Source organism: Sporisorium graminicola, chromosome SGRAM_10 (genome assembly GCF_005498985.1).
Source record: "Sporisorium graminicola strain CBS 10092 chromosome SGRAM_10, whole genome shotgun sequence".
In the NCBI taxonomy this organism is placed as follows: Eukaryota; Fungi; Basidiomycota; class Ustilaginomycetes; order Ustilaginales; family Ustilaginaceae; genus Sporisorium; species Sporisorium graminicola.
In genome coordinates this window covers 102,741-120,271 of record NC_043720.1, presented here as the reverse complement: position 1 = coordinate 120,271, position 17,531 = coordinate 102,741, and the positions used below count along the sequence as shown (strand labels likewise).

The 17,531-nt window shown below is 57.7% G+C and overlaps 8 protein-coding genes across 8 annotated transcripts; 5 read left to right on the top strand and 3 right to left on the bottom strand.

Moving 5' to 3' along the window:
* Positions 1-2,395: 2,395 nt before the first annotated feature.
* On the top strand, positions 2,396-3,166 carry EX895_001100 (uncharacterized protein; the record flags this gene model as incomplete). The annotated part of the gene is made up of 1 exon (XM_029881700.1): positions 2,396-3,166. The coding sequence occupies one exon, from the start codon at positions 2,396-2,398 to the stop codon at positions 3,164-3,166; it is 771 nt and encodes a 256-aa protein (XP_029741788.1).
* An 86-nt stretch (positions 3,167-3,252) lies between these two features.
* Positions 3,253-3,966, top strand: EX895_001099 (uncharacterized protein; the record flags this gene model as incomplete). The annotated part of the gene is made up of 1 exon (XM_029881699.1): positions 3,253-3,966. The coding sequence occupies one exon, from the start codon at positions 3,253-3,255 to the stop codon at positions 3,964-3,966; it is 714 nt and encodes a 237-aa protein (XP_029741787.1).
* A 1,422-nt stretch (positions 3,967-5,388) lies between these two features.
* Positions 5,389-7,185, top strand: EX895_001098 (uncharacterized protein; the record flags this gene model as incomplete). Its single annotated transcript, XM_029881698.1, has 1 exon — positions 5,389-7,185. The coding sequence occupies one exon, from the start codon at positions 5,389-5,391 to the stop codon at positions 7,183-7,185; it is 1,797 nt and encodes a 598-aa protein (XP_029741786.1).
* Positions 7,186-7,406: 221 nt separating this feature from the next.
* Positions 7,407-8,498, bottom strand: EX895_001097 (uncharacterized protein; the record flags this gene model as incomplete). Its single annotated transcript, XM_029881697.1, has 1 exon — positions 7,407-8,498. The coding sequence occupies one exon, from the start codon at positions 8,496-8,498 to the stop codon at positions 7,407-7,409; it is 1,092 nt and encodes a 363-aa protein (XP_029741785.1).
* A 391-nt stretch (positions 8,499-8,889) lies between these two features.
* EX895_001096 (uncharacterized protein) lies at positions 8,890-10,536 on the bottom strand (the record flags this gene model as incomplete). Its single annotated transcript, XM_029881696.1, has 1 exon — positions 8,890-10,536. One exon carries the CDS (start codon positions 10,534-10,536, stop codon positions 8,890-8,892), a length of 1,647 nt encoding a protein of 548 aa, XP_029741784.1.
* A 1,027-nt stretch (positions 10,537-11,563) lies between these two features.
* EX895_001095 (uncharacterized protein) lies at positions 11,564-12,241 on the bottom strand (the record flags this gene model as incomplete). Its single annotated transcript, XM_029881695.1, has 1 exon — positions 11,564-12,241. The coding sequence occupies one exon, from the start codon at positions 12,239-12,241 to the stop codon at positions 11,564-11,566; it is 678 nt and encodes a 225-aa protein (XP_029741783.1).
* Positions 12,242-13,733: 1,492 nt separating this feature from the next.
* EX895_001094 (uncharacterized protein) lies at positions 13,734-15,182 on the top strand (the record flags this gene model as incomplete). The annotated part of the gene is made up of 2 exons (XM_029881694.1): positions 13,734-13,755; positions 13,840-15,182. 2 exons carry the CDS (start codon positions 13,734-13,736, stop codon positions 15,180-15,182), a joined length of 1,365 nt encoding a protein of 454 aa, XP_029741782.1.
* Positions 15,183-15,642: 460 nt separating this feature from the next.
* Positions 15,643-17,418, top strand: EX895_001093 (uncharacterized protein; the record flags this gene model as incomplete). Its single annotated transcript, XM_029881693.1, has 1 exon — positions 15,643-17,418. One exon carries the CDS (start codon positions 15,643-15,645, stop codon positions 17,416-17,418), a length of 1,776 nt encoding a protein of 591 aa, XP_029741781.1.
* Between the last annotated feature and the right edge of the window lie 113 nt (positions 17,419-17,531).

Genomic DNA, 17,531 nt, shown 5'->3' with positions numbered 1-17,531 from the left:
GAGACACACGCGCACACCGAGAGACCAACAGCGTGCGGCTGGACAGGTTAATCCATGCAAAAGAAACGCGCGCGCGCCGCTTTTCTGCCTGTCTGTCGATCGATCTTCGGAAAGCCGAGGGGCGGTGCAGACCGATTCCATAAGTCACATAAAAAGACGAAATGGCAGGGAGGCACTACAGCCAGGCAAGCTGAAGAAATTTTATTCATGTTTGAGTAAATAAATAAAGCAACAACAAGGCAAGGAAGCGAATCTGCGGACCGGCGGAAGGCACGGCGGCGGCATCTGACAGCGCAGCAGCACTGGTCATGCTGGCGAAACCCTCTTTTCTCCTCTTCTCCGCTGTTGCTCGCGCTGCTCTGCTCTGCTCCGCCGTGCCGTGCACAATGTAAGTCGCCTCGTCGCTGCAGACGAAGTTTCGATGTTCGTCGCTCCGATTCCTACACCGTGCCACGCTGTGATCCAATTGCACAACTCTGTCTCTCTGCCTCGCTGCTGCTGGATCGACGGCGTCTTCCACTCGCTGCTCAAGTCTCTGCTGCCGAGCTGACTTTCCCGTCGGAACATGCAAGTAGGACTGCCACTCCTACCTTTTCTGCCGCGAGCCACTCCTCTGGCACCCTGGCAGCAGCATGCCATCAATACAAAGTAAACCTCCGGTACAGGCGCTTGCGGTGCTCAAATTTATTCGACATGGACTGTACAAGCTGCCGAAAGAGGCCAGATGAGAAACGTTGCTCGGACTGGTTTGGTAGACGAAGACCGAATCAACCGGCACACCCTCTTCATGCAAAGGGTGCCGGCAGCAAGGCGTTCCTTTGATGCTCCTCCCCTATCTTGCCCACTCTGCGCTTCTTCGTGCACGGGAAGAGTGCTCGCCGAGCTCACACATGGTCACACACTCGTCCCCCTATCAGCCCTCGATAGGAGAAGTGGTTCCTGACCATGGTCGAGTGGACATCTCATCTTTCAAGCAACGTCGTAAATCGAAATAAGAGCCGATTTGACTACTTTTACTGCATCATCGTCATCATCACCAACATCAGCAGCAGCATGCCATAACTCACCCTTGCCTCAACAGGAGATGAATTTCGTTGAGGCATTGGGATGCAACCGGTTTATGAGGATCGACAGGGGGCATGCTTGCCGAGCCTTCTCAGCGCCGCACCCCCTCATGCCAGACTCGACTCTATCTCACTCAACCGAGCTGTCAGTGTACCGTCATCAGTCGAGGCAAATTCCTCCTTCTCCTGCGGCTGGTGAGTCTGCGATCAAAACGCTCAATCTTGTTGACCTCGATCTTTTTGAAAGGACACCGAAACTCCGGCGACCATCCTTAAGCGTTGCTTGCCGCCGCCCCCAACCGAGATGCACCGAAGCTTTCGAGTCGCCTCTTGCAGGTGCACCTCTGCCGGTTCGCAGTGAGGGGCGGGGTCGATGCGACCTAACGCCTCGGGTCACTCTTCAGTCGACAAAGCTCTGATTCTGAATTTGACGGAAGAATGCGGCGCTATGGCCATCCGCGAGGCCCGAGTCAGCCTCGGCCAGCCTAATAATGCTGGGAGCCCCTGTCATAGCTTGTAGAGTCTGCGGCCGTGACAATGCAGCGGGCGAGTCTTGTTCTGTAACAGGTGTACTTGCCGGCGGCTTCGAACCAGGCACTATCTCCAATAGCGCTCAGAGCTTATCGCACATCCTCTCCGACTGCAATCTCATGCGTTGCAGATCACTCGTTTGTTTGTGTCTTTGGATGATCGACACCCCGACCCGTGCTGGTTGCTCTCTGCATCCGAGCTCTCCAGCACGCCGCTCAACACATGCACGTCGGCATGGCCGCATCCAATGTCACTCTCGCTTGTGATTAGCGCTAGTGACTGCGATGCCAGCAGCGGGAACGGCTCTCTCCGATAGTTGTGGGCGTTTGATGCACAACAGCGTCCATCGAGTGTAGTGGCCATGATCCCGATTTGCCGATCTGAATTTGTCGTGAATGGCCAAATCGAAGCTGTTTCCCCAACAAATGACTCAGCTTTATTCAGCAAACTCACATGCCAAACTAGGTGATGGACCCTTGAAAAGGCGACTCAGCCCAAAAAGGGAGCGGTGACGTCTTTCGACTCGCTTGGCGCCCTTCGCCTTTGCCTGTCTTTCCACCTCTCACACGCTTTCAGCTGCCACTCACGCTGCCATCCACGGCAACTCTTGTGTGGCCATTCGAGGCCACGGGCTCGTCCTTACAAGAGCAAGGTGGCACTGCTTCCGCAGCTTCCTTCCATAACACCACCACTACGAACTCCTCATCGCCGCCATCATCCGCGTCGAATCGCAACGCAGTCCATTCTCTTGCCTGCACACAGAGCATAATCAGCCCTAATCCCTACAGTAAACCACGAGTATGGACGCGCCTCTTCCTGACTACTACCGAACGCTAGGTGTCACCCCGACCGCGTCGGCCGCCGAGACTAAGGAATCCTACAAGCGGCGCTCGCTCAAGACGCATCCGGATCGTTTCCCCAACGCCACCCCTGCCGAGCGTCAACGCTACACGCAAAAGTTCCAGACGCTCGCCGACGCCTACTACGTGCTCTCGGACACGGATCGACGACGCGAGTACGACCAGCTGCGCAACTCGCGCCCTTCGACCGACTCTTTCTTCTCCGGCGGTGGTGACGCATCGTACGACGAGGACGACGAGGAAGCGACCGAATTCAGCGAAAAGGAGCAGAAGTACTCGGCAAACTTTTTCGAGAGCTTTTTCCCTGGTGCCTTCAAGCAGGAGGAAGAGCAGGACGACTCGAACGGCACCCAGACCAACGAGGACCGCCGTCGCAGAGCCGGAAGCAGTCAGCCACAGGCAGACGGCATCTTTGCCAACGTCTTTGAGGAGCTGCTCCGACCTGAAGTGCACCGCGTCGCTCCGTTCTGGAAGTGGGTAGGCGGCGCATCGGGCACTGCACTAGGCTTCATCGTAGGCAACATTCCGGGTGCGCTTGCCGGTGCGTTTGCAGGAAGCCAACTCGGAAGGATCCGAGACGCAAAGGGCAAGAGCGTCGCCGAGGTGTTTATGTCCTTGGGCTCCGCACAGAGGGCCGAGGTGTTAACCAATCTGCTCCAGCGCGTGCTCAACCAGCAGACTCGATCTGGTTCGGGAGCTGTTCCGCAATGAGCGGTGTCCGCCGACCGAGTGAACCTGCCACCGTGGCAAGAGCTAGTGACGAGGGCAAAGACACGCAGAAGCACAAGAAGCGAAAGATGGGCGACCAACAGAGGGGTCCCATGGAGGCAAAGGAGTTCAAGATACACGCACGTACAAAGGTCAAGGCGTTTGCCAACCTGAGGCGAACCGGGTGCCATGAGTCGCTTCCATCAGCACCAGCGCAGGATTTGGTCGAGAAGGCTTTATTCGATCACGATCTGATGGAAGCCTCAGCGGACGATGAGAGATGGGTTGAGTTCTACGAGAAGCTGCAACGGCTTAGTGAGAACAGCGGGAGCGCTGTATCGGCACCCAGGGACGACGACAACAACGACAACAACGCTACATCCTCTGACGACAACGACCAGCAGGAGGAGGAAGATCACTATCAGTGGGCAACTGAATCCTTCTCCGACGACGACGACGACGAGGCAAAATCTGACACCGCTGCTGTTCCAACGCACCTCGAATCTCGCGCATCGCTCCCCCCGAAACACGCGATAACACAAGCAGTGCACGAATACGTTTTAAAAGCGCTCACCAACGGCAAGGGCCGCTTACCCAAACGCGTGCGCAAAGAGAGCTGGGATCCATCCTCGTTGGCCGCCCTCAGCATGCTGGTGGAAGAAGCGGCCAAGTCGCAGGCCAAGTTCAATGCGAAGAAGACCATGTTCGCCAAATCGCCACGCAACCAGGTTTTGGCGGCGAAGCGGCAGGCGCAGAAGCAAAGTCAGGGCAAGGGCAAGGCGAAAGAAAATTCGGATGGCTGACTTGGATAGGTGCAAATAGTGTCTAGAACTGTAGAAATGACAATGCAATCGATGCTCAGCACGGGTGTGTTCGCGTGTGATGGATGGTGAAGGTGTTAGGGTTTTTAGGTCATGATATCGAGGCCTCCTTTTCCCTCCCCTATTTCGCAATTATAAATTTTGTGACAGCGTGCGTTGGGAGAAGAAGAGAGCAGGCTGCAACACACAGCGAAACGTGCCAGCTTGCTTCATTTCTCTGTACCGATGAGCAGTGACGGCTGCGAGGGATCATGCATACAAACTCGTCCCTATATTTTGTAGTACAGTAGCTGAACACACGGACCACCAGGCGCGGACGAAAGGGAGAACGGGATTGCGGTGACTGTGACGTGACAAAAAGTAGGGGAGTCGGGATGATGACCAAGTGCATACGAAACCTGCAATGCAAGAGCGAAAAAAAAATGCCGAGTTTGCCAGCGCAGAATGCACCGTTGGATTGATTACATTGATACGGGTGCAATTAGCGTCACCTGCCGTGCATGCAGTCTGCTGCGACGAGAACGCACGCTGTCAGATTTCCTGTTCGCCGCGGGTTCGTGGCTGCACTACGATTCAGAGCTTACAGGAAGAACGAAGCGGCGAGTGGCGAGCAACAACATGTGTATTTCGTCCCGAACGGGCACAGCGGGAAGGGACCGACCGGCGAACAGAAATTGAAAAAAAGATCCGGCAAAGACAGTTCAATCGACTGGCACAGCAGCAGCACAGCCAAGATCAATAATAAAAAGCCAATAAACCGGGACAGACCGCCTCGGACTTGCTGCGTCTCGCCAAGCGAATACGATTTTTCGCTCTTTTTTTTACCCACGAGCTGCCAAAAATCGCCATACGAAGAAAAAAAAAGACCCGGGACAGCTTGGCAGCAGACGGGACGGGCGACCCACGTTCCGCCCGCAACATCACAGTATGCACGAGCACGCGGTCAACGCGCACTGGTTCTGTGCGTGTCTCGCAGTTCCGATAGCGTCAGTGGTGCGTCGCCCATCGGAGACCGGGTGGCCTTTTCATGCACAGCGCTCTCTCTCTCTCTCTTGCCCTCCTAAGCACAAGCGCTGCTACAAGTGCAAGCCAGAGCGAGAGAGCGTGGTCAGGGTCCATGTGGGTTATGGGTTATCTTTGCCCTTTTGGTGGTGAGAAAGAAGAGGGGGCTGTGTGTGGGCATGGACGCTGAGTGGATGCCCTGTCCCTCTCCCTCTCCTTGATTGGAAGACCGGTGAGTTGTCGCTGGAGCTGCTACCGGTAGTCCCCTTTTGTCCTATCGTACTGCGTTCCCCTTCTTCTGGTCGACATCCCCATCCGGTACATAGCTCACCACCATCTACCACCATTGAAAGCCCTTGTTGAACCACCTCTCGTAGTAGCATAGCGGCGAAAAACAAAACGATGGTGTCGTCACAATCGGGATACGTCGCGATCCCAACCTCAGACACGGACACCGGCGTCGGCTCATCGCGCCACGCTTCCGCCTCGTCCTCGCTCTCCTCATCACCGCTGCAGCACGCTACTGCCACCTTGTATCCCCTACCGTCGCACGACCAGCCGTACGAGCTGTCGGAGAAGAAACAGGCCGCCTGGCACACGCATGCTGCCAAATCGCCGTTCCAAGACCCATACACGCCAGACAGCGGCGAAGCCAAGACGCTGCTGCGGAGCGCAGCAGGATGGATCCAGAGGTGCAAGACCACCGTGTTGGTGTGTGTCTGCATCGTGCTGGCGACCATGGTGCTGCTGCGCGATTACCGGGCTTCCTCCCCACCTCCTGCATCCCCATCCACGAACGCGCTTGTAGCTTCCTCTTCCACGACGACGACGTCGCCGACATTGCCGTCGCCGACGCCGCCGACGCCAGCATACCGGCTCGAGGACGACATGGTGCTCATCACCAAGGTGGGCTCGGCAACCGTGCACAAACGACTGCTGATCCACCTGGCCGAACAGCCGCGCTCACACCTGTACATGCCCAACCAGCTCTACGTCTCCGACTACGCGCTCCAGCTAGGCAACATCACGCTGTACGACGCGCTCGCCAACGTCACGTCGACCATCTCGGCGCTCCCCGAATTCCGCTCGCTCCGGGGCGAGCTCCAAGCGCTGCTCGAAAGCAACCAGAACCTGGACGACATGAGTAGCAAGGACGCCGGGTGGAAGTTGGACAAGTACAAGTTCCTGCCTGCGGTGGCCGAGGCGTGGAGGCGCTTCCCGGGCAAGAAGTGGTATGTGCTCGTGGAGGCGGACACGTTTGTGTTCTGGGACGAGATGGTCAAGTGGTTGGGACGGCTGGATGAGGGCGAGCAGTACTTGCTGGGCCACCCGTCGTTTTGCGACTATGACGGCAAGAGTACTATGTTTACGCATGGCGGGTCGGGGATTGTCATGTCGCGCACGCTGGTGGAAGCGTCGTTTGGGAGCGATGCCGAGTTCGAGCATACGCACGATGAGCTCATCCAGGCCTCTGCGTTTGGCGACGCTCTCCTCTCGAAGGCGATCTATGACTCGCCGCGGGTGCACCTTACGGAGCTCAGCCCGGAAGGTGGCGAGCGTTTTAACAGCGATCCTCCACGCGTGCTCAAGTTTGTGCGCGGCACGTGGTGTAAGCCCATCCTGACGTTCCACCACATCACCCCGACCGACGCAGTGCACATGTACGACTTCCAGCGCCGCATCACCCCGCTTCTCCCCGCCAACGACACGGTCAGATGGGCCGATGTCTGGGATGAATTCACCCCACACTTCCTCAAGCAGGCCATGGAGCAGGTCGGTCGCTTCCACAACGATCACAGTGCGCAGTTTGTCGATCCGGCAACGGGCGCAGAGCCGGGCGAGGTGGCTATTGTGGATTGGCAGGCGTTCGAGGACTGGGACAGCGAGACTACCGACGTTGTCACCCCGAGCGCCGACGAGTGCCAGCGCAAATGCAGGCAGGATGCAAACTGTCTCATGTGGGAGTGGCGCAAAAAGGGCGACGGCTGGCCGGAGCAGGAGTGGGCGCAAAATCGCAAGCGCGACGAGCAGGCGAGAGTGTGGGGGAAGTGCAGGTATACCACCGAGTTCCTGCGCATTGGCCTGACCAAGCCCAAGGCGGACGACGAGTTGACCACCGGCTGGATGGGGAGCCGCATCGACCGGTGGAGACGGGAGCAGGTGTGTTCCGGCAGGACCGGGCTGAATGGGTATGATTAGAGTAGACTTGGATAGACCTTTGAATTTGTATTTGTACCAGCATCATCATCATCATCATCATCGTCGTCGACGAAAACGACGACGACGTTCCTTTCGCATCGCACATCGCACATCGCACATCGCACATTGCACAATCTAGCTCTCAATCGTTTCACAGCATTCCATTTGACTGCACCAAGTGCGGCACGATCCTTGTGTTCGCGACACTCGACGTGACCCCATTACGCCCTCTTACTCCTCGCCCTGACCATGGTCAGGAACTCGCGCTTGCTCCACCAGTCGATACTCGTCTGCTTGAGCCTGGCCATGTTCGACATGGACGCGACCACCTGGTCGGCCCATGCCTCTCCTCCCTCGCCTGCGCTCAAGTCAGAGTGCTTGAGACTGACGCCTCGGGCAGGGCTCGAGGTGAACAGAATCTGCGCCAGGTGGGTGTATATCGAGCCGGTGGGGTGTCCGACCGTGTAGACGGAGCTGATGCTTGTCCGTGTTGGTGGGGAGTACTTGAGCGTTGTGATGTGGCATCGTGCCAGAGTCGGCGAGGTGCGGGGCAGGGTGGTGATGTGCAGCAGGGCACGGTTGTTGGATGTGACGAGTTCCGGGAAGAAGGCGAGAGGGGCGGTGGTGGAGGAGAGAGTGGCCGAGAGGGTTGCGTGGATGTGTGTGGTGCCAGCAGGCAGCGCGGTGCGCGTGGGTGGCAGCGCTCCGATGAAGCGCAGTGCTGATGGGAGGGTGAGGATCGTGTACCCGAGGATGGCTGGTGCGGTTGTGTTGGTGCCGGAGGTGGAGGCGGTAGGGGTAGCGATGCGGGTGTTTGCTGACATGGCGTTGGCTTTGGGTGTGCCCCTCTTCTTCGCGCCGGATTCCGAAGTCGATGTCGATGCTGCCATCGTACTTTCCTCGATGACCGGAACGACGAACTGGATCCCCGGATACAAGTAGGACAACACCAGCAAGTCGATCCAAGAACTGTGATTCGCCAGCACCACCTCGCCCTTTCCTCCTCCGTTTCCTCCCGCTCCCACAGCAGACGTGGTCTCTCTCCTCTTGCCGCTGCCACTCGACACCTCGTCTACCGCCAACCGCACAAATCCCAGCGCAAACAGCACCACCCTCAGAAACCCCTTCCACCCGAAAAGCAGGTACAGCCCCCAACTCGTTCCTCCCACTATCGCCCTCACCACTCCCAATGCCGCGAACAGCGGTAGCAGGATGCTCGCCAAACCGGAAGAAGAGGACGACGCGACGACAGGGGTGAGGAACACTTGGATGCCCGTTCCTGGATCGCGAAACTTGGAGAACTTTTCGGCCATCGGTGCGGGTCGATTGCGTGTGTTGCAGCGCAGAGAGAGAGAGAGAGAGAGAGAGAGAGAGAGAGAGAGAGAGTGCGTGCGCGTGATGGTGTCCACAAGAGAGCTTCAGAGGACGAGAGAGTGGGCAACGTGTGGTGTAGGGACAAGGTGAAATGCAAGCTTCTTCCGCTCAACAGCGTCGGTCCGTGCCACGTGAAGAAACTGTCCAATCCTGCCCGATTCACTCCACACTCTCCCGATCTTAGAGCTAAACACAAGCCAAACCTCTCAACGTAGACAACACATACACAGAAGACAGAACGAGCAATGCGGGGTAATAGCGTCCATTCTTTGCCTTCCATGTTCCCAACGAACCTCCTTGGCAACGATCCCTCAGTCCTGTGAGAGCACCTCAACCCAGAGGACAGCGTCGACGATTGTGTCCGTACGCTTTGCAGTTGCTACACCTCGCCGAGCCTTTACCGGAGCTCGGTGGCGCCACCTGTGCCGATCCTGACGCGAGTTGATTCAAAGGCGTCGCCGGCGCCATAGCGCCCCCACCCAATGCACCCACTGTGGTAGCCCTCAACGGCGACCCAACGCCATTGACGTGAGTCGCAGCTGCCGGCGTCGCGCGTCCGTTCCATGCGGTCCTTGCCAGTGACGCTATGGACCCGTTGCTCGCTGCGCTACCCGACATAGCAGGGGATGGCCCAGAGAGTAGAGGCAAGCCGGTGCTGGCGATGGCAGAACCGTTGGGAGCGATCTTTCGCTTTTTGCGCGCCGACTTATCTAGGCGAGTCTCAGCGCGTGCGAGCATCGACTCGAGCTCCTTGTCCATGATGGAGCGGGATGCGGCATCGGATCGATCGTACACACCGAGCAGGTTGAGCATCTGTCGTTCGAATGATGGTTTGGCAACGGGCGATGCAGAGCTGGAGCCGCCCGTCAAGACTGTGTCCGTATCGAGGTCCAGCAAAGTGGCATCTCCATTCGATGGGGTGGGCGTGCCGAGGAGGCCAAGATGCTGATGCGCGGATGGACCAGCTGCGTTGACGACGAGATTGGAGGGCGTCATGTTCTGCTGCGGCGATTGTTGCGGCTGCTGTGGGGTCGCGCGCTGTGCTTGCTGCTGAGTAGCGGCTGCGTTGCGATTGGCGCTGGCGTTCTTGGAAGCCGCGCTGGCTCTACCTCTGGATGCTGCTTGCGATCCAGCTGCGTTTGCTGAAGGCGCAGGAGTAGGCGTCGAAGTGAGGTTGGCAGCCTGGGCGACAGCGTTGGCCGCCGCATTGCCTGCTTGCGGCGTACTGGGTGAATCGTGAGGTTTGCGTGCGTTCTTTATCCTTCTGACTTGACTTGGCAGGTTCTCGCGGTCGGTCTCCATCTGATGCTTGTGCCTTCCTTCCAAGATGCGCAGTTCCATCTTATCCGTCTTCCAGTTTTTGGTGCATTGTACGCGAAAGGGGCATCCGATCTTGAGCGAGCCGCGCTTGCGCCTTTCTTTGTCCTTGGGGATCTGACGCTTTTTGGTGTTGGGGGTGCCATCGGGATTGAGGGATTCGGGGAAGCCACCGCGGTAACAGGACCAGCAGATTCGGGTCTGGTTGTTGGCGGACCACTGAATACGGATGTCAAAGCCCTGGGAGAGCGCATAGGTGTGCATGTAGTTGGAGGCGCTCTCAAGATTGTCAAAGTCGAGCTCTAGAGGCATCGAGGGTGGGGCGATGAGGCCGTCGTGATCTGGTACACCTGGTGGAGCTGACGTACTTGGTTGCTGCTGCTGCTGCTGTTGTTGTTGTTGTTGTTGAGCAGCGGCAACTACAGCTTGTTGTTGTTGATGTTGCTGCTGTTGCGCTTGCTGCTGTTGTGGTTGTGTTGTACCATTGTTGGGAGAAGGAGCCATAGGAAACGAGTGTGATGAGATGTTGTTGCCTAGGAGGGAAGGATTGGTGCTCGGCGAGCCGCCGTTGGCGGTGTGGTTATGAGCATAGTTGATGGGCAAGCCAGCACTGAGAAAGTTGGTGTGGTGCGCACCGGCGTGCGAAGGATGATACGACATGATGTGAGAGCGCGCACGTCTCTCTTGGCGCAGTTGAAGCAGTGAAAACACAGGGCTTAGAGAGACGGAAGACAATTGGGAAGCGGCGATCGATTGGGAATACGCGCGAGATATGGATGCTGGCGTCGAAGGGGTTCCAGACCAGACGGCCGAGAGGCTGTGACAGAGGACCGAGGGCTCTGCGCGGATCAGCTGAGAATCAGAGTTGGTGGCTGAGGTGCGCAGATGAAACGGAACGGCATGAAGCTGAGAACTTATTTGCCTTGTGGTGCTGTAAAATGATAGACACGACTCTGCAGAGCGCTGCTGATGCTAGTGCGACGACTCGAGCTGGGATGGAAGATAGGAAACGACGCCCAGGGTTTGCAGAGGATGCCAAGACGAATTGAGCAGTGATGTCGGGCGAGAACGCGCGCTTCTGAATCTCGCCTTGGCTCGCAATGTCGCAGAAGCACAACAGGATGGAATTGAAGAAGCGACGGGTGGGCAGATGCAAGGAGGACCGAATGGAGTGAGCGCACCGAAGTGAGCGGGCACTGATGCGATGGATGGTGGAGAAGAACTGCTTCGTGGACCCTGATGAGCGCCGCTATGTTTCCTGGAATGCCTTTCTTGGCTGGCAAATGTCGACGCAGAATGTATTTGCAGGGAAGCTGGCTGGCGTCGAGATAAACGAGCCAAGGAGCCAAAGAGCCAAAGAGCCCTTTGCCTCGAAGTTTTAGCGCACGCACATGTCCAATTCACGGTGCAAAACTCTCTCGCTCTCGTTTTTGGCCCGACGCTCTCTTTTCGGAATTGAAAGTTGAAAGGCTGCGCACGACCCTGGACAGTAAGAGTGCTCCTTGTTTGCGTTTTGTCGCTGTCGCTGCAACACTGACAAGCTTACCTCGACCGTCGAATGGCTCACAAAGGGCGTGGCGTTTAGACTTGACACAGCCAACAAGAGCAACACTGAATGCGTAGCAATGACGAGAACATGGTAATAACAAGAGGATGAGAGAAAAAGGGCCCTTGAAGCAACATGATGCTAAGGGTGTGACTCGTAGTTGTGCTGCTTGACTCGGATAATAAAGTTGAGCAGGACAGCGACGAAGAGAGCAGCGCAGATCAGAGGTGGACCGACGAGATCGTCAAAGTTGCCCGGGTATTTTGTCTTGATCAACGTAACACGTCGCTGGTAGCTGTACAGCCCCCACAGCAGCGTCAGCACGGCAATACCAGCATAGACGGCACCAAATGCTTTGATAGAGCCGGAAGAGAGGTAGTTGTTGTGGTGACCAGGACCTTGATCGTTGTGATCCTTGAAGAACGTGTCCGAGTTGAAGAGGGCCAGAGAAAACGAGCCGATCAAGATCGAGACACGCAACCACGAGATCCAGGTGCGTTCGTTGGCAAACCACACCTTGGCTTCCACTTTGCTCTGCGAGACCACCTTTTTGGGTTTGCGGATGCGAGAGGAGGGCGTGCGTGACGATGAGGCGACAGCACCATAGCCGCCGCCGTTGGCGTTGGAGCCACCGTTGTTATCGTTCCAGTTGTCCTGGTTGCTCAGCAACGGTTCACGTTCGGCATATTGGGAGTCGGTGTTGCCGCCAAATACGCTCTGGAGCGCAACAACGGATCGTCGATAAGCGTACGCGAGTGTGCCTTGCTGTGGTGGATCCGAGAGCGAGGTAGCCGCCTGGCGCGATGCTTGTGTCGACATGTTGTGGCTGCCAGTGATGCGACGGCTGGAAGTACGAATTCGGGTTGGACAAGTAGGATGCGGTCGTCTCCAATAGAAGGAGGCGTAGGAGTGTGTGTGTGAAGAGAACAAGGTTGGAAGGAGGTGGGTGAGAGGATGATGCGACAATCTCTTGATGGAATACTACGGTGCCTCGAGATACGTTGACTCCCAAATTAAAATCCGCTCTCCGCCAAACCAATCAATCCATAATTCTGCATGCAACGAGCAGCAGCAGCAGCAGCGCAGCCGAACACATGTTGGAATTTAGGCTCAAGCTCTCCAACCTTCCCCTCACCCGCATCGCACGAGCACAAGCAAACCATAAGAACAAGGGCGCGTGCGTCGGCTTCACTGTGTACACTATAGCACTTCAGTCTTCTGTACGCTTCTCGAGACGGTTCAGAATGGCAGACATGACCATGGTGATGATAGATGACCGATGTGCTTGCACTGTGCTGCAGAGCTTCGAAATCCGAAACAGCAACAGCACCCTTTTGAGAGTCAGAACAGAGCAGAACGTGCCCATCTTGCAGCTCTCTTGCTTGCTCTACTTGTCTTTTCGCACGAATATGCAGCGAAAAGATGTCCATCTCCCGATGAGATTTTCGGATTCTCTCACCATCCGATCGATGACTTCTACACGCCAGAAAAAGAAACAAAAAAAGAGGCCTTCTGCGGCACTGCCCTAGCTCGTGACCAAGACAGCGTTTCTGCGCTCCGCAGTGTTGCTATTCTGCAGAGCTTGCTTCAATCACTGCTCACGCTCGACAGTAGTACCGTGCAATGACGAGACACTGCTAGCCTACGGCAGTCAGCTGCTTGGGCTAGTTGGACAACATCAAGCTCGTAGGCTTGCCTTACAAGCAACCACTGACAGACATCGCTGGCTCGCTCGTCTGGCGCTGCCGAAAAAAACGAAGAAAAAGAGCTTGAAATTCAGGGTTCGTGCAGCTCAAGGCGTCGAGAAAAGAGAAAAAAAAAATTCTTGCCCAACATCACACCGCCAATTGTACAGTAGTTGAATGCGAACAGACCATCCATCTTAGGCTGTGCTCTGCGGTGTAACTGCGCTGTGCTGTACCACACAATTTGCTGCTTTGGAATTTTTGCAACTTTTTTCTTTCTGTTGATGGTCACTGTCGTTGCTCTTCATACAGTCACACACACGCTTCGTCTTTCGTTGCTCTTCATCACCACCACACCTTCGTCTTTCTTCTTCGCCTTCTTTTCTTCCTTCATCTCCTCCGCCCTCCTTGTCAACCACATCCTCCGCTTCGACAAACCTCAACCATCTCTCCCGCTTCACCGCCGCCCCGCAACCGACAACCCTCACCTCGTTCCTCTGCGTCCCACCGTCACCTAACTCCTTCCGCACCACTTCATCTCTGCTCATCTCTCATCTCACCTCCTTCGCCTTCGCTTTCACCTGCAACCTCATCCAACTCCGCACCTGGCCTTTTCTTACGTCAAAATGTCCGCCGCTTCCGTTGCTGGTACGTAGTTGCAATCTATCGCAATACCTTGCTGTGCATTTGCTGACTTCGTTCTTCTCCGCTTCCTTTGCTTTGCTCCAACAGAGACCAAGCCCGAGGCTGTCGCTCCCGCTGCTGACGCCGTCGCCGCCACCTCCCCCACTCCCGCTGCTGCTGAGCTTACCGCCGTCGCTGGCGACGAAAACGCCGAGGGCGCCAACATCGACCCTAACGCTACCCTCCTCGTCCGCGCCCTCGTCTCCACCAAGGAGGCCGGTATCATCATCGGCAAGGGCGGTGCCAACGTCGCCGAGCTCCGTGAGCAGACCGGCGTCAAGGCTGGCGTCTCCAAGGTCGTCCCTGGCGTCCACGACCGCGTTCTGTCCGTCACGGGTACCCTGGTCGGTATCTCTGACGCTTTTGCGCTCATCGCCAAGACCATCCTCGCGAACCCTCTCAACGCTCCCGTCCAGGCTGACGGCACCCCTACCGAGACTGCCGCCCAGACCACCTCGGTGCGCCTGCTCATCTCGCACAACCTCATGGGCACTGTCATTGGCCGCCAGGGTCTCAAGATCAAGCACATCCAGGATCTGTCCGGTGCCCGCATGGTGGCCTCCAAGGAGATGCTGCCCCAGTCGACTGAACGTGTTGTCGAGGTGCAGGGCTCGGTCGAGGCGATTCGAGTTGCCATTCACGAGATCGTCAAGTGCCTTGCTGAGGACTGGGACCGCTCGCAGAACGTCGTGCTCTACCAGCCTGGTCAGGGCGACGGCCCCGGTATCCTCGCCGGCGGCGGTATGGGCGGTCTGCAGCAGCAGGGTTCGCGTCGCCAGGGTGGTCCCGCTTACCTCGCCGGGGCCATGGGCAACTTGAACCTCAACTCGTCCAACAACGGCGCCTTCAACAACAACACCCACCGCAACCACAACAACAACTCCAACAATAACTCCAACAACAACTCCAACAACGCCACGAACGCCAACTCGAACTCGAACAGCAACTCGCGCCGCACCGACCCCAACGCTGTCGTGACCCCCGGTGGAGGCCTCGTTGCTGGCGCCACCACCAACTCGGCCAACGCCGGCGAGCCCAACGCTTCCGCCCCGCCCCTCGTCGACGCGGCCAACCTGCGCACGCAGAACATCTCGATCCCTTCGGACATGGTCGGCTGCATCATTGGCAAGGGAGGCTCCAAGATCACCGAGATCCGTCGTCTGAGCGGCTCCAGGATCTCGATCGCCAAGGTGCCGCACGACGAGACGGGCGAGCGCATGTTCACCATCCAGGGCACGCCCGAGGCCAACGAGAAGGCGCTCTTCCTGCTGTACAACCAGCTCGAGACCGAGAAGGAGCGTCGTCAGAAGCAGACTACCGCCGGTGGCGCCAACGGCGCCGCTGACGACGATACCCCTGCTGCGGCCACTACTGCTGCTACCTCGGCTTAAAAAAAGAGAGGGAGGTTGACATCGCTCAAGAAACCCGAAAGGGGAAGCGACGGGGTACTTGAGACGACCGCCTTTTTCTCGTCCCGCTTTTCTTCCTCGTTGATCATTCACGCACCGCTTATTTTTTCTTCTGTTCTTGAAGGAGTTTGTTTCGTGTTGAATACGAAGACAGAAAAAAAAGAAGATCGTACTCTCGTGTCATGTGTCGCTATCTGTGCTCCTGAGTCTTCTGAAGGTGGTCAAGGTGTAGTCTTGTTTGCTGTCAAAGAGAGGACTCTAGGAGCGAAAGGGGCTGTTCCTTGTAGGAGAGGTGAGTTTCGATGGTCTGCACCCGGGATTCGGCCAGCCACGAGCGCACGGGCGAAGTGGAGGCTTGTTCTTTTCCCCCCTTACACCGCTCTTGCTCTTCCATCTGTCTACCCACCAGCAGTGCCACCAGCAGCAGCGCTCCCTCAGCACGATGGGCTCCATACGACGACCGTTCACCTGCTCACGTACCTGTACCCCACACGCTTCGCTTTTGGCTTCCCGCGAAGTCAGGCGTGCGATCAGCAGCACGGCGGGGGCGCGCTACCAGCACGTGCTGTACCTCGGCGATGTGCTGGGCTACAACTCGGTGGACCGGCTGTCCAAGTTCCCACGCGCGTGGCTGGACGCTGTCGGCGTATCGGCGGATGTTGGCCACGGCTTGAGATGGGAGCGTGTGGCGGGAGGGGTGCAGCACGCGCTGCTAGCGTATACGCTGCTCGACCAGCCACTTGCCCCTGCTTCACCGCGAAGGGAAGCGGAAGAGCTCGTTGCTCCAGGCACCGCTGTCGTTGAACCCCGGGAGGAAGGGGCGGAGGAGCAGGTGTTGGAGGAGGCGGGTGGTAGGCGAGCGAGCAGTAGTCAGCCGAGCAAGGTGTTCGCGGTGGGGCGCAACACGCATGCGCAGCTCGGGCTAGGCTTCTCGAGCCAAGAAGCCACGCGTGGTATGGTCACAGGTCAGCTAACAGGCGAACGAGGTGTACAGTCTGTCGTTGCCGCTGGAACGTTCAGTCTGGTCGTCACCGAGGACAGCGCGGGGCAGTCGAACGTGTGGGGGTTCGGGAACGACACGCTGGGCCAAATCGGTTCCTCTTCTGCAGCAGCTTCAGCAGCATCGCCGGCAAGTGGAACAGATCCGTACGACGTTTCAACACGGCTTTCCGAGTCGGACGCGCCCCAGCTGCGACTGCTGCCCCTCCCGAAACGCATACCGCTCGACGGGGAGGGCTGGACCGTCAAAAGCAGCGCAGCGGGCGTCGACCACTCGCTCCTCCTCCTCGAACGCGAGCTCAACGGATACACGATCCAACAAGTCGTCTCCACAGGCCTCAACACGGACGGCCAACTCGGCATCACACCCGATTCGCACAAGGACGCAGTGCCCATCCCGCCGCTGCTCTCACGAAGCTTGCAGCCGGTTCCGATTCCGCTCGCGCCGTTCCCGTCCTGCTCGGCTGCGGCGGGCGGCGACCAAGGTGCGAGGGTCATGCAGGTGGTGTGTGGCGCGGATACGTCGTACGCTGTAACGCAGGCGGGTGATCTGTGGGTGTGGGGAAACAGCGAGTATGGGCAGACGCTGGCGGGGGTGCAGGATCGCATCGTTGCGCCCGTGCGCGTGCCGAACCCGTTACCCGCTGCCTACGCCGCGCATGGCATCGCTGCCGCATGCCAGGGTCCTGTGCCGAGGGTGCGCAAGCTCGTCGCAGGCGGATCGTTCGCTGCGCTCCTCGACACATGTGGCCGCGTCTGGACCGTAGGCCACGCCCCGCGTCCCACCACCACCACCACCACCACTAACGCCGACACCCCCGCAGATGAGACCCTGACGCTGGTCCAAGGTCTCCCCGGTAAAGCCACCCAGCTGTTCTGCGGCCTCGAGTACCTCCTCGCCACCACCGACACCGCGGACCAGACCGACGAGGTGTACCTATGGGGCATCCCACCCCGCTCCCTCTCGTCCCAGCCGATACTCGAACCAACACGCATCCCATACAGCATCCCCAAAACCCCGCGCCAGACATGGCTCGACCAAAACCCACGCGTGAAACAAGAGCAACAGCCGCAAAGGCGCTACGGAAAACTCAGGGTAGAGGCCGCGGCGTGTACTAGGGATCACATCCTGCTGCTGGTCAATGATGGAGTCGGCAAGGACTATTGGGCCGAATGCGATCAGCCGCCGCGGGACAAGGGCACGGACGTCTCGTTCTAAGTTCACAGAAGGTCAAAGGAAAGAGGAAGGCGGAATTGAAATTGACTCTTGTATGGTCAACTACGGCTACAAACGGTGTACAACGACCTGTTGTTTGAGTTGCAGTGTGCTCA